The sequence below is a fragment of the Amphiura filiformis genome, chromosome 12, assembly GCF_039555335.1.
Source record: "Amphiura filiformis chromosome 12, Afil_fr2py, whole genome shotgun sequence".
Lineage (NCBI taxonomy): Eukaryota > Metazoa > Echinodermata > Ophiuroidea > Amphilepidida > Amphiuridae > Amphiura > Amphiura filiformis.
Window position 1 is genome coordinate 23434874 of NC_092639.1, and position 12843 is coordinate 23447716.

General features: G+C 36.5%; 1 protein-coding gene across 1 annotated transcript in view; it reads left to right on the forward strand.

The window, feature by feature from the left end:
- The first annotated feature begins 423 nt into the window (after positions 1-423).
- The window catches only part of LOC140165956 (uncharacterized), a 47410-nt gene continuing 34990 nt past the window's right edge, over positions 424-12843 (forward strand). The window contains exons 1-5 of the mRNA XM_072189296.1: positions 424-638; positions 8359-8417; positions 9494-9706; positions 10357-10422; positions 11793-12116. Coding sequence (XP_072045397.1) covers positions 8393-8417; positions 9494-9706; positions 10357-10422; positions 11793-12116 — 628 coding nt within the window. The 5' untranslated portion in view covers positions 424-638; positions 8359-8392. The remainder of the gene's footprint in view (positions 639-8358; positions 8418-9493; positions 9707-10356; positions 10423-11792; positions 12117-12843) is intronic.

The following is a 12843-nucleotide window of genomic DNA, read 5'->3' on the forward strand; positions in this document are numbered from 1 at the left end:
CTCTCTCTCTCCCTCTTTACACCTAAACCTTATCTCCCTTGGAGTTGATAGAAAAATAGCGGGATATGATATACTCGACGACCCGAATCGGGCTCTTCGTTCAGGTACATGTATAATACACATGTAATTATTTTGTTTTACATTATGATACAGCTTGACAAAGACTATCATGTGGATCTCCTGTTGTCAAAATAGACTTCTTCACATGCATGAAAACATTGTGTACTGTTGAAATAATAATTATTAGACAATGTACTGTGCAAAAGGCCAACTTTTTATATAATCGCGTATTGTACTTTTGTATGCTATGTGTACCACAGATAAGCAGTGTATTAATGGAATTGTTTATTGTCTATTAAAAACTTTAAAAACTTGAAACATGTGAAAGAGACCATTATTGATGATGATGATGATGATGATGTTTGTGAGGATTGAGGATCACTCAGTGTATTCCATCACCGTATACACTGCACGTTCAAATATTTTTCTGGAAGTCAGTCATTCGATGTAATTTTTTGCCGATATTTATAAATCAACAGTGTAGCCATATAATAAAAATTGACGATACCTGTGAACTTGTCACCTGGGCCTGGCTGTCACCTGTGCAGTGTTTTTATACACGCAGATAATAAATGATGGTAAGCTTACTTACAAATCATGCGTAACTTCCATATCCATATCATGCTTCATGGGCATTTCATTTTCATGATTTTGTGTTCAACAGCCTAGGCCCTAGCCCCGCACACCGACATCGCCTGGCTAATAATTATTTGGTGCAGCAGAGACACTAAAATGAATACACGGGATCGATACACATGAATTGCTCCCTGACCCTGATAACACAATGCCGTCGGCCCGACGTTGGCGACTGGTCGGCGAAGTCGGCAAGGGGTCGGGGTGAAGTAGTCGGGTGGACATCGGCCCTACGTCACTAAAGTGAACGACGACCTGCTGACTTTGGGGCGACGTCGGGTTGAGGTCGGCCCTAAGTCACTAAGTGAATGTCGGCTCGCTGACTTTGGGGCGACGTCGGGTTGAGGTCGGTGAAATTCCGGTGAATGAGTGTCGATCTATAACGCTGTATGACAGAAGCGGGGTTCTGCTGAAGTAGTCGGGCGGACATCGGCCCTATGTCACTAAGTGAACGTCGGCCTGCTGACTTTGGGGCGACGTCGGGTTGAGGTCGGCCCTACGTCACTAAGTGAATGTCGGCCCGCTGACATTGGGGCGACGTCGAGTTGAACTTGAGGTCGGTGAAATTCATCAAATCTTTGATGTTGGGCCAATGTTATTAATCCATCCATTGACCAAATTTTTTATTTTTACATGTATATTACTTTATAAAGAAAACAAATAAACAAATTTAGTAAATGTTATCAATATTTACAGTAAATTTGATCAAAATATTGCTTATATTAACTTAAAACACTTCATCAAAATAGAAACCTCGGTAGCTCAATCGGTAGAGCACCAGATTTATAAACCGAAGGTCCCTGGTTCGAATCCCGAAATTTTGGTAAAATACTGGCACCTAGTAATAGGTATTAGTAAGGGTCATCCACCAAATTAGCAACAGCACTGATGCCCCACCAGTGTTGGCTTGGGAAAGGAATATCTGTTTTTGTCTCGCCTGATAAGGCAGGAGACTATATAATCACTTTTCCGTGCAGATGTGTGTATGTGTGTGTGTATGTGACAAATTTGGTTAAAGTTTTGGTTAAAGTTTGCTTTCCGCCTATTTTCTCGGAGACTATGAGTCACACGATCCTCAAACTTGGTGGGAGAGTGCATCTTGACCCGAGACAGAACCAGTTTGTATTGGTTAGTGGGTCAAGGTCACTGAGGTCATCTAGGGGTCATCTGAGGTCAAATTAGTAAAAACTGTCATATGTCCATGACACTTGGTGGGTCCATTCAACATTTAAAGCCAAATTTTTGGAAGGTCATTTCAAGGTCACCAGAGGTCATCTGAGGTCAAATTAGTAAAAACTGTCATATGGGCATGAAACTTGGAGGGTACAGTCAACATTTAAAGCCAAATTTTTGGAAGGTCATTTCGAGGTCACCAGGGGTCATCTGAGGTCAAATTAGTAAAAACTGTTGGATGGGCATAAAACTTGGTGGGTACAGTCAACATTTAAGGGTACATGCCACAAAATAGCTTTCCATAGACTTTACGTGCAAAATAGGGGTCACGTTTTAGGCTATAAGTCGAGTTACGCCTTACTTTGAAATATATATTTGATATCATCTTAATCAGAACAAAATTCTGCATAACATATCTGAAAATGACACCATATTTTAGGTCTACTTTTTGAGAAAAATAGCGCTATATAAAAAGACCCGATTTTCCCTTGTTTACGTCCGACTGCTAACCGCGTTTTGACCTCGTGTGTTCATGCGCTCATCATCGTAAACATCACTCAAATTTTCGCGTTTTCTGTTCAAATTAGAAGAGATCACATTCACAAGTTCTAGCAAAACACGATTTGCAACACTAAAATTGTTAATATTGTACCGATTTTGCACATTTTTATGCAAAGTTGGGACTATAGTCGTGATAAACTTTTACCGGAAACCGCTTCACACGCTGGATTTAGTGGCATGCACCCTTGAAGAGGCTAAAACATCGTTTTAGGCCTTGAAAATGATTTTGTTATCTTTTTCACTACATTTTGAATTAATTGTAAGAAATTTTGGGTTATTTTCTTTCATACTTTAGACAGGATGTCGATTTCAAGCACAAGCATGATAGCCGACAATTGCCATTTTTCGTCATTTTGATGCACATGAATGCACAATGGTTGCTGATTTGCTATTTTCATGAAGATATTAATTGATGTTAAGAGTAAACGTTCTTTAAACATCTTTTACAAGTGCATAACTTGAAAATTAAAACATTCTCAGTACCTGCAGAATATTTAAAAAGACAAGAAATGTCAATCAAGTAGGCCTACCCCCCCCCCCTTCAGCGTCATTTTTAACCCGTTTTGTACAAAAAAGCAAATGTAATGAATGGCTATTTGAAATTAAATATTAATATAAATTAAACTTTGAATGTTATAACAATTTAAAATACTGGACAGTGATATAAATAAAGCAAACTAGAAACTTAAATATCTTAAATCTAATATTTTATGTAATTTTATTAAAATTGAAGGCCAAAACTTGAGTTTAAATGACAAAAAAATTGGTTAAAAAATAACAATGAAATTGAAAAACTTCTTTGTAATTTAAACACCAATAAAAAATGTTTTCAATATTTTGAAACTCTTCTTTATTCATATCAAAAGGTTTCAAACTTCTACCAAAATCGGAACTTTTATTAAATTGGAAATAAAAGCAGGCCTATTCGCGGCAATCGCACATACAGCGAAAAACCTGGCGGCGTCCATGAACGCGCTTGTTGATGTCCCTCCTCTTTTCTTCGCGTGCATTTTAAATAGATAAAGACGCGCGGAAAACGCATGGAATTGCTCCTTAAAGGGTACATGCCACAAAATAGCTTTCCATAGACTTTACGTGCAAAATAGGGGTCACCTTTTAGGCTATAAGTCGAGTTACGTCTTACTTTGAAATATATATTTGATATCATCTTAATCAGAACAAAATTCTGCATAACATATCTGAAAATGACACCATATTTTAGGTCTACTTTTTGAGAAAAATAGCGCTATATAAAAAGACCCGATTTTCCCTTGTTTACGTCCGACTGCTAACCGCGTTTTGACCTCGTGTGTTCATGCGCTCATCATCGTAAACATCACTCAAATTTTCGCGTTTTCTGTTCAAATTAGAAGAGATCACATTCACAAGTTCTAGCAAAACACGATTTGCAACACTAAAATTGTTAATATTGTACCGATTTTGCACATTTTTTATGCAAAGTTGGGACTAGTATAGTCGTGATAAACTTTTACCGGAAACCGCTTCACACGCTTGGATTTAGTGGCATGCACCCTTGAAGAGGCTAAAACATCGTTTTTAGGCCTTGAAAATGATTTTGTTATCTTTTTCACTACATTTTGAATTAATTGTAAGAAATTTTGGGTTATTTTCTTTCATACTTTAGACAGGATGTCGATTTCAAGCACAAGCATGATAGCCGACAATTGCCATTTTTCGTCATTTTGATGCACATGAATGCACAATGGTTGCTGATTTGCTATTTTCATGAAGATATTAATTGATGTTAAGAGTAAACGTTCTTTAAACATCTTTTACAAGTGCATAACTTGAAAATTAAAACATGCTCAGGACCTGCAGAAAAAAAGACAAGAAATGTCAATCAAGTAGGCCTACCCCCCCTTCAGCGCATTTTTAACCCGCTTTTGTGCAAAAAGCAAATGTAATGAATGGCTATTTGAAATTAAATATTAATATAAATTAAACTTTGAATGTTATAACAATTTAAAATACTGGACAGTGATATAAATAAAGCAAACTAGAAACTTAAATATCTTAAATCTAATATTTTATGTAATTTTATTAAAATTGAAGGCCAAAACTTGAGTTTAAATGAAAAAAAAATTGGTTAAAAAATAACAATGAAATTGAAAAACTTCTTTGTAATTTAAACACCAATAAAAAATGTTTTCAATATTTTGAAACTCTTCTTTATTCATATCAAAAGGTTTCAAACTTCTACCAAAATCGGAACTTTTATTAAATTGGAAATAAAAGCAGGCCTATTCGCGGCACACGCACCTACAGCGAAAAACCTGGCGGCGTCCATGAACGCAGCGCTTGTTGATGTCCCTCCTCTTTTCTTCGCATTTTAAATAGATAAAGACGCCATGGAAAACGCATGGAATTGCTCCTTAAAGGGTACATGCCACAAAATAGCTTTCCATAGACTTTACGTGCAAAATAGGGGTCACGTTTTTAGGCTATAAGTCGAAGTTACGTCTTACTTTGAAATATATATTTGATATCATCTTAATCAGAACAAAATTCTGCATAACATATCTGAAAATGACACCATATTTTAGGTCTACTTTTTGAGAAAAATAGCGCTATATAAAAAGACCCGATTTTCCCTTGTTTACGTCCGACTGCTAACCGCGTTTTGACCTCGTGTGTTCATGCGCTCATCATCGTAAACATCACTCAAATTTTCGCGTTTTCTGTTCAAATTAGAAGAGATCACATTCACAAGTTCTAGCAAAACACGATTTGCAACACTAAAATTGTTAATATTGTACCGATTTTGCACATTTTTTATGCAAAGTTGGGACTATAGTCGTGATAAACTTTTACCGGAAACCGCTTCACACGCGGATTTAGTGGCATGCACCCTTAAAGCCAAATTTTTGGAAGGTCATTTCGAGGTCACCAGGGGTCATTTGGGGTCAAAGTAGTAAAAACAATCGTATGGGCATGAAAGTTGGTGGGTACAGTCAACATTTTAAGCCAAATTTTTGGAAGGTCATTTTGAGGTCACCAGGGGTCATTTGAGGTCAAATTAGTAAAAACAGTTGTATGGGCATGAAACTTGGTGGGTACAGTCAACATTTTAAGCCTAATTTTTGGAAGGTCATTTCGAGGTCACCAGGGGTCATCTGAGGTCAAATTAGTAAAAACTGTTGCATGGGCATGACACTTGGTGGGTACAGTCACCATCAGCCAGATAATCGTGCCCAGCCGATAACCGCCAAATTCATTTACCTCTACCAAAAGTAATTGAAAAAGCAGGTGGTCGCAAAAGCAGGCGAGACTCGTGGTTCGAGAACCGCCTTGTTTGACTTACTGACTAATTTTTATACAATATTTTTTATATATAAAGATGCGTTATCTCCATGTTGTTTGAAGATTCAGGGGATTATTTTTTGAGTATCATAAGCACTAGTAGTAAGTCCCAGAATAATGTTAAATAAAAGTTTTATTGTATTTCTTATTTTGTGTAACGAACTTTGAAATGTAAAAATAGGCATCAGGGTTAGTTGAAACTTTTGAGGTGGGGTTAGTTGACACGTGAAAATCGCATAGAAAAATATGGTTAAAAATTTGACTTTTTAAAACTTTGTAGCATGTTTACCATTTCTTCAATATTGCTTTAATATGGTTAAAAAGCAATAATACAAGCAAAAAGTGCACACAGAAAGTACATTTTATAATATTTTAGGCTTCTCATATTTTGGTCCATGGTGACACTCGTCACCTTGTGTCTAAAGTATTGACTTGCACTCCCACATATTTATATATTCATTTTTTCACACTGATTGTATGTTAAAGGGTGCCTTCAAGGGAAGTATAACCCTAACAACACAATAATAATTATTTTGAAATTTTTACAAGCCATGTTTCAACTAACCCCACCCTATGTTTCAACTTACCCCAGGGGTGGGGTTAGTTGAAACACTTTTTTCAAATTTTCAAATTGGATTATATGAATAATCATAAGCAGGTCCAATAAAGTTCAAGGCTGTATTTGTAGCATGTATGTATATGTTGATATTAATATGGTCAGTGTTTCTTGAAAGTAATCGGTTTGCGTTAAAAAGACGATTTTGTGAAAAATGTTTCAACTAACCCCAATCTCCCCTACGCTACTAAATAATATTTTTGATTTTTTTAAAATGATTTTTCGTCTCATTGGGCTAACTTGCCAATCGTTGGATCGACGTTGGATAATGGTTGGTCCAACGTAGTTCCAAGGTCGGGCCGACGTTGTTGAAGTCGGGTTAGGGTCGGCAACGGGTTTTAAGCAGTCGGCATTACGTCGGCCGGTGGTCGAACTGAAGTCGGGCCGACCTTGTCGGCAGGACATATACCCAATGAGCAGCCGACATCTGAGCTGACGTTCAGCCACCGTCCATGGCGACCTCTTTGTGTTATCAGGGCTATATGCACGATTTTGATATCAGACGAAAATCTTCGGATACCGGGTTAGAAAATGATGAATATCTGCCGTAAAAATGATTTCGTCTCAAGAAACCAGATCTGGTCTCATACACTTGAAAATATGTGTTGAACAGATATGATAGTCGTTAGTTTGCGCTTTGAGAAACGGCCGTGATCGAGTCTTGAACTCAAAATCTGACCAAAATCGCTAATTTTATATTACAGCGCCACTACTCCAGTGGAGACAGTATGCCCATTGACCGCAATGTTGTATACAAGCTTACTCACACAGCGAGAAATCAATTACCCCGGCTATTGTCAGTAGCCTTAGTCAGGTCACTTGGCTAATTATATGCGCCTCATAAGGTCGGAATAAAATGACCTTTCGTGGCTGTGGATTCAACCTACCATGGCGATTTCTACCATGGAGATATCGGGGCGATGACACTGTGCCCCGGGCCCTAGTCTAGCCTTGCCATGCTAATGACATCCCCCACTTCTCTCAAAAAAAGTTGAGACTATTTATAATTCTTGACTTAGTCAGTGGGAGTGGTCTAGTTCGTAGACACATTTCTGATTGGACAATATCGCATGTTTTCGGGTGCCGTCTCAGGCCATAGACGACCCCACGTCATCATACGTCTTGATAATGCATAACACGGTGTAGTGGTATGTATCGCGCTGGATGTGTAGACAAGTGCGGAATACGCGAACGCGCTAGCAGTACACGCAACAGAATACGTGAAGTTGTATTAACTTAGTTTCATTCATTTTATAATGAGGGGAGTTTTTATGTAGTACCGGTACTCAAAATATTGGACCTGCCTGTCGTCTATCACACGGTAGAGGATAGGCAAAATAAAAATTCCTATCGTTTATTCTCTAATTATACCACTGCACCGGAAACCTGGCTGTGGCCTGTGCTATGTTTGTGATTGGTAGGCCTATACCGTTAGTAACGTTAAAAGGGCATTTCGTGATCCACAGCCTCATCCCCACTTTTCTCAAAAAAAGTTGAGATTTTTATATCGCTGGAATACTCTGGCTACATAATGTTTATGTACAAAATATTTCTTGCAGATTAATTTGTTTAGCAAAGATATCGCGAAATTTGAATTTCGTTCTGGTGCACCAACAACAAATATTTTCCGTTCAATACGGGCCGGGCATTGTACAGCATGTCAGCATTCGTCATACGAACGGGAATTGTTGTTGCTTGCTTGCCTACCCAGAATGCAATTCATGTATACCAAGGTATTGGATTGCAAATTTGGCTATTTATTCACATTTACGCTGAAAATGCTCTTTTTTTTTCCCAAAGCAGCATAAAGGGGGGGATATTTGATATTATTATGTAATTTTATAGACAATCCATATCCAAAACCAATAGGGTTACCCCCCTTTAATTATAATGTTACAGTTTAAATATTGTTTCACTGCAGTACATGTATATGCATAACCTTGTGATGATGATCAGTGATGTAGAAATTATTATGTAGATTTTATTTTTTTCAGGTTTATTAAACATGCATGTTTAAGTCGAGGAAGGATGGCACATCATTTTTCTACAGAAGGTATGTTAATTGTTTGTTAGTTGATGTTCAGTTTCCTATTGTTACATATTTTTTGGTTGAGTAAAGGTGAGTCTTCCATTATTTGTCATTATACTGTATTTCATTATTACCAACATTGTTGATGTAATCGTGTCAATTAAAGCAGAGATCATCTTTACCGGTATTTTGTTATTAGATAAATATTAAAATGGAAAGAATTTGTAATTTGTTGTAATCATCCATTTAATGAGGGAATCCTTATTATGTTCATTTACATTCTCTACCCCTGAAACCTAGATACAAATTCTCCTTACATGTTAAGAGTTAAAAACATTGATATTTCCATCTCACCTTTAACTGATGGTTATGAACTGTGTACATGAAAAATGAAAGTTTTGGCCCAAATCAAAAATTGAGGCTGGTGGGTGACGCGCATCTTGGATTCACCTTTCATTAGCTTTTATCATTGTCAAAACTGACCAATTGTTAAGTTTTGTGTAGAACTTTTGCACATCTCTGTACATATTATTGCACCTGGATATACTTCACAAACACGTTGGAGAACACTGAATTGAACACTTGTCGGTAATGCCCTGTGTGGGGCAAGAGTTTTCCATCCCGATCATGGCATTCCCTGGATAATACCTACCCGACAAGGCATGTCTTGAAAAAAATTTTGAACAAACCCGCTTAATTTTTTTGGCACAAACTTCTCCCGAAACTTCTTTTACCTCATAATGTTAAATGAAAACTAAGAATGACCTACACATGTACATACATGCAATCACCCATATTCATAATAATTATGGAACTATTATAATACCATATTCGTGGGTCATTCAAAAAGTTCTACATCCATCGTCACATCTCTGTATATTGAAATTACGCATGATTATACTCTGCAATCTTGGCTAGAAATTAAAGGTTATTTGAATAAAATGTGATTTTTGATAAGCACAAAAAAACCGATACATGTTCAGAATAGCCTTCGTATTGACCTTTTTCCATAGGTTGTCGACTTTGATCGGTTATTACCATTAGAGTACCAAAATAATCCTTTCCATTTGTTAAAAATTGTATTCAATCTATTATATCAGGATTGTCCAGACAGTGGCAGCCAAGACGGTTGAAACGGCATACAGATGAAGATTCAGAGGACAACCCATTGCTAAGTTTGGTGAAAAAGACGTTGGGAGAAGAGACAACTGGCAACAACAGAGGGCCATCCTATTCCTTCCGCAATAGACCAGATGATGATGGGAATATAGAAAAACTGACCAAAACAAGGAAGAAGAAATCGACAACACAGAGTAAATATTTAAAAGCATATGGAGTATATGTGTGTAATTGGTGTAATTAATTGAACCACTTTTTTCCCTTTATTTATTTATGTATTCGTTATTTATTTTAGGAAATGTACTGGTTTCCCTGTAGGAACTGATTATAAAATCTTTTAATCAAAGATCCCCCATTTAGCAAATATAACAGTTTTGTGAATAACATTTTCGGTCTGATGGACTTTGCTTTTTTTTTTTCACTGCATCTTATCAAAAGAAATACAGAAAGAAGAAAGGGGGAAAATAATGTAGGCATCATGATCAGGTTAAATATCAGTTTGATTAATTTTGCACCGATTACAATGTATAACAAAACAAAACACAGTACTGCATTTAGGGCATATAAATTTGATGTTCACAATTGGCTGTCAAATAATTTTATTTCAGGTGTTGATCTCTGCATGGAAACCCAACTCCAAAACAGTCTTATTCAACATTTTGCATTCAACATAATTTGAATTCCAGTAGATCATGCCCAGTGGTTCCAATGTTATAAGCTTGCATTGGCCCATGATAAAACAGTACTTTTTATTTGCTGTGGTAACCACATTATGTTGACGAGGCTACTAGTTTTCAGCTCAGCATCTAAAAGAATTTTTTTTATTGTTTTTTCCTCTGAACAGATGGAAATATTCGCAATGTATTTCCTGAACAGTACAACATTCCACCAGAAAATCAACCAATAGAAGGTAAATAGTTTAATTATATTCTTGAATTGATAAAACCCTGAAAATGAACTACAGGTCAGGCATCCACCATATTTGTAATCAGAAGAACAATAAGTGGTCATGTCATTGTTTTCTGTTTGATAATTACAGCAATACTGATATTTTTCTTCAAGCTTATGTAAGATAAGCCTACCCCTCATTGTGGTATAGTGTATTGTTAGAAAGTAATTAGGTAAAGAAAAAGATCAAAATAAACTGTATTCGAATGTGGTGAAGAAAATTAAACTATTACTCAAAACGGAAATTATACAGCTTTAACCCAACATTTGTGGAAGAAAGACCCAACACTAGGCTTTCATTCTATTCCTTGTTCACTCGGTAGATAGACTGGTGAAAGATGCTTGTTACTGGTCAGAGACCATCAAACTGTGTATTGGAATGTGTTTCAGGCAATAGGCCTGTCAGTTTAATTGAACACCTGAGAGAAAGAAGGGCCCAACATCATCAAACTGTTTGTGAGATATAAGAAATATCTTAGTATTTGGAATAGCTTAGCTTTAGAGACATAATGTTTTCATCTTCAGGGGACCTTTAATACATGAACATCCTTTATTACATATACATTTGAAATGGTATACAATGTTTCCACTGTACAGGTCTTAATACAAGCCAGAGTAGAACCCTTCTTACACTAATATACTAAGTTCATTGTTGTGAAAAGCAGATTTCATGGAGAAACAAAACTCCACTTTAAACCCAACATTTGTGGAAGGAAGGCCCAACACTAGGCTTTCATTCAATGAAAATCATGATTAAATGTAGTTTGGGAGACTATTTAGAGAGTGAATTTACGCCATTCTTTCACACACAAGGAAGAACAGTCTGCTGGCAATAAAATGCTGGGTCTACCTCGTTTTTGTAAAAAACATATGTTATTTTACCTAAATATCTGAAGTCATATTGAAATTTTTCTCTTAATCCCATATCAAGAAAAGCGTTCTAAAAACAGTTCTAAATCTGTGCCAAATTTGGTGTATCTCCAATAAAAGAATGTAGGATTTCTCCAATATATTGCACAGTACGGCTGCATGATGGTGATAAAGCATCCATGTGTTATAATACCTTTACGCTGTAAATTGCAGTTTCGTCCATTTTTGGTAATATCAATGTCATGCCAAAATGAATCAAGCTATTTACATGAAAGTCACAGAATAAGTGTGACAGATACACTGTTGACTAGTATTATTTCTATTTTTTTTTTCAAACACAGTATAGATCATTCTGGGACACCCTGTACAAACCCACTTTCGCATCATTTTATTGGTGTATTATTTTGTATAATTTTCTTGCAAACCAACAGTAAATATTTATGAACTACTTATCATATTCAGATCCCCATCAGCAGCTACAAATGCTTATGGAGAACTTAGTTGAGCAGAACGAATACCAGTTGTCAGCGTGGGAATCAAGACAAGTTGAATATGAAGCAAACTGGCTGGCCCATCGGCAGATAATATTCCAACATATGTTGGAACTAGAGGCTCCACCAGAAGAGAAACAATGTGATGGATGCTCGAAAGAATTAGCTATGGTCAGGTGCTTTGACTGCATTGGGTCATACCTGTGTACTAGCTGCGACCACATCATTCACAGCTGCAATCCAATGCACAATAGATGCACATGGGATAATGGTTTTCTGGAATTCCTACCACAAGGTCAGTCTGCCATATTCAAACCTCTAACTGATAATACATTTTTTTTTACATTTTTTTGAAAATGTACAGTCAAAAAGGTTCACCTAACCCTGTTGCCTAATTATCATTAACAATCACCTTGGTGTAAACTATATTAAAGTATGTATTTCTGGAAAGAGTAATGAGCCAAGTAACTTGGATATCAGGCCTCATCATCATGCCATAGGTGCAACCGACCATTCAGATATTGCTTTTAGTCTTAACTTTGCTCGAATTAAACAAAATTTTCCTCCTGTTACAATTCTTCAATGCTCCAAGGCAGATCTTACTGGTCTTTGTAATGAACTCCATGTAACCGATTGGTATGAGCTCATCCATGGTAAAAACATCAATTAAGCCTGGAGTCTTTTGAAAGATAAGTACATGGAGTGCATCCATAGATTTGTTCCAAGCAAAAGATTCAGAAAATGGAAGAAAAAGCCTTGGATTAATGATGAAATAATCTTTTCCAATTGCAATTATATTTAATATTTCTCTTACACAAGGTACAATCCCATATGATTGGAAAAGAGCTACTGTTTTGAAAAATTACAGACCCATTTCCTTGTGTTCAGTGATATAAAATATTAGAGAGAGTTGTTACACGTAATGTTGTCAATTATATGAGAGCAAATGGTATTGTTGCTCCTCAGCAACATGGTTTTATAGCTGGTCATTCCTTTACCACTCTCTGTAAAGTTTGCCACCA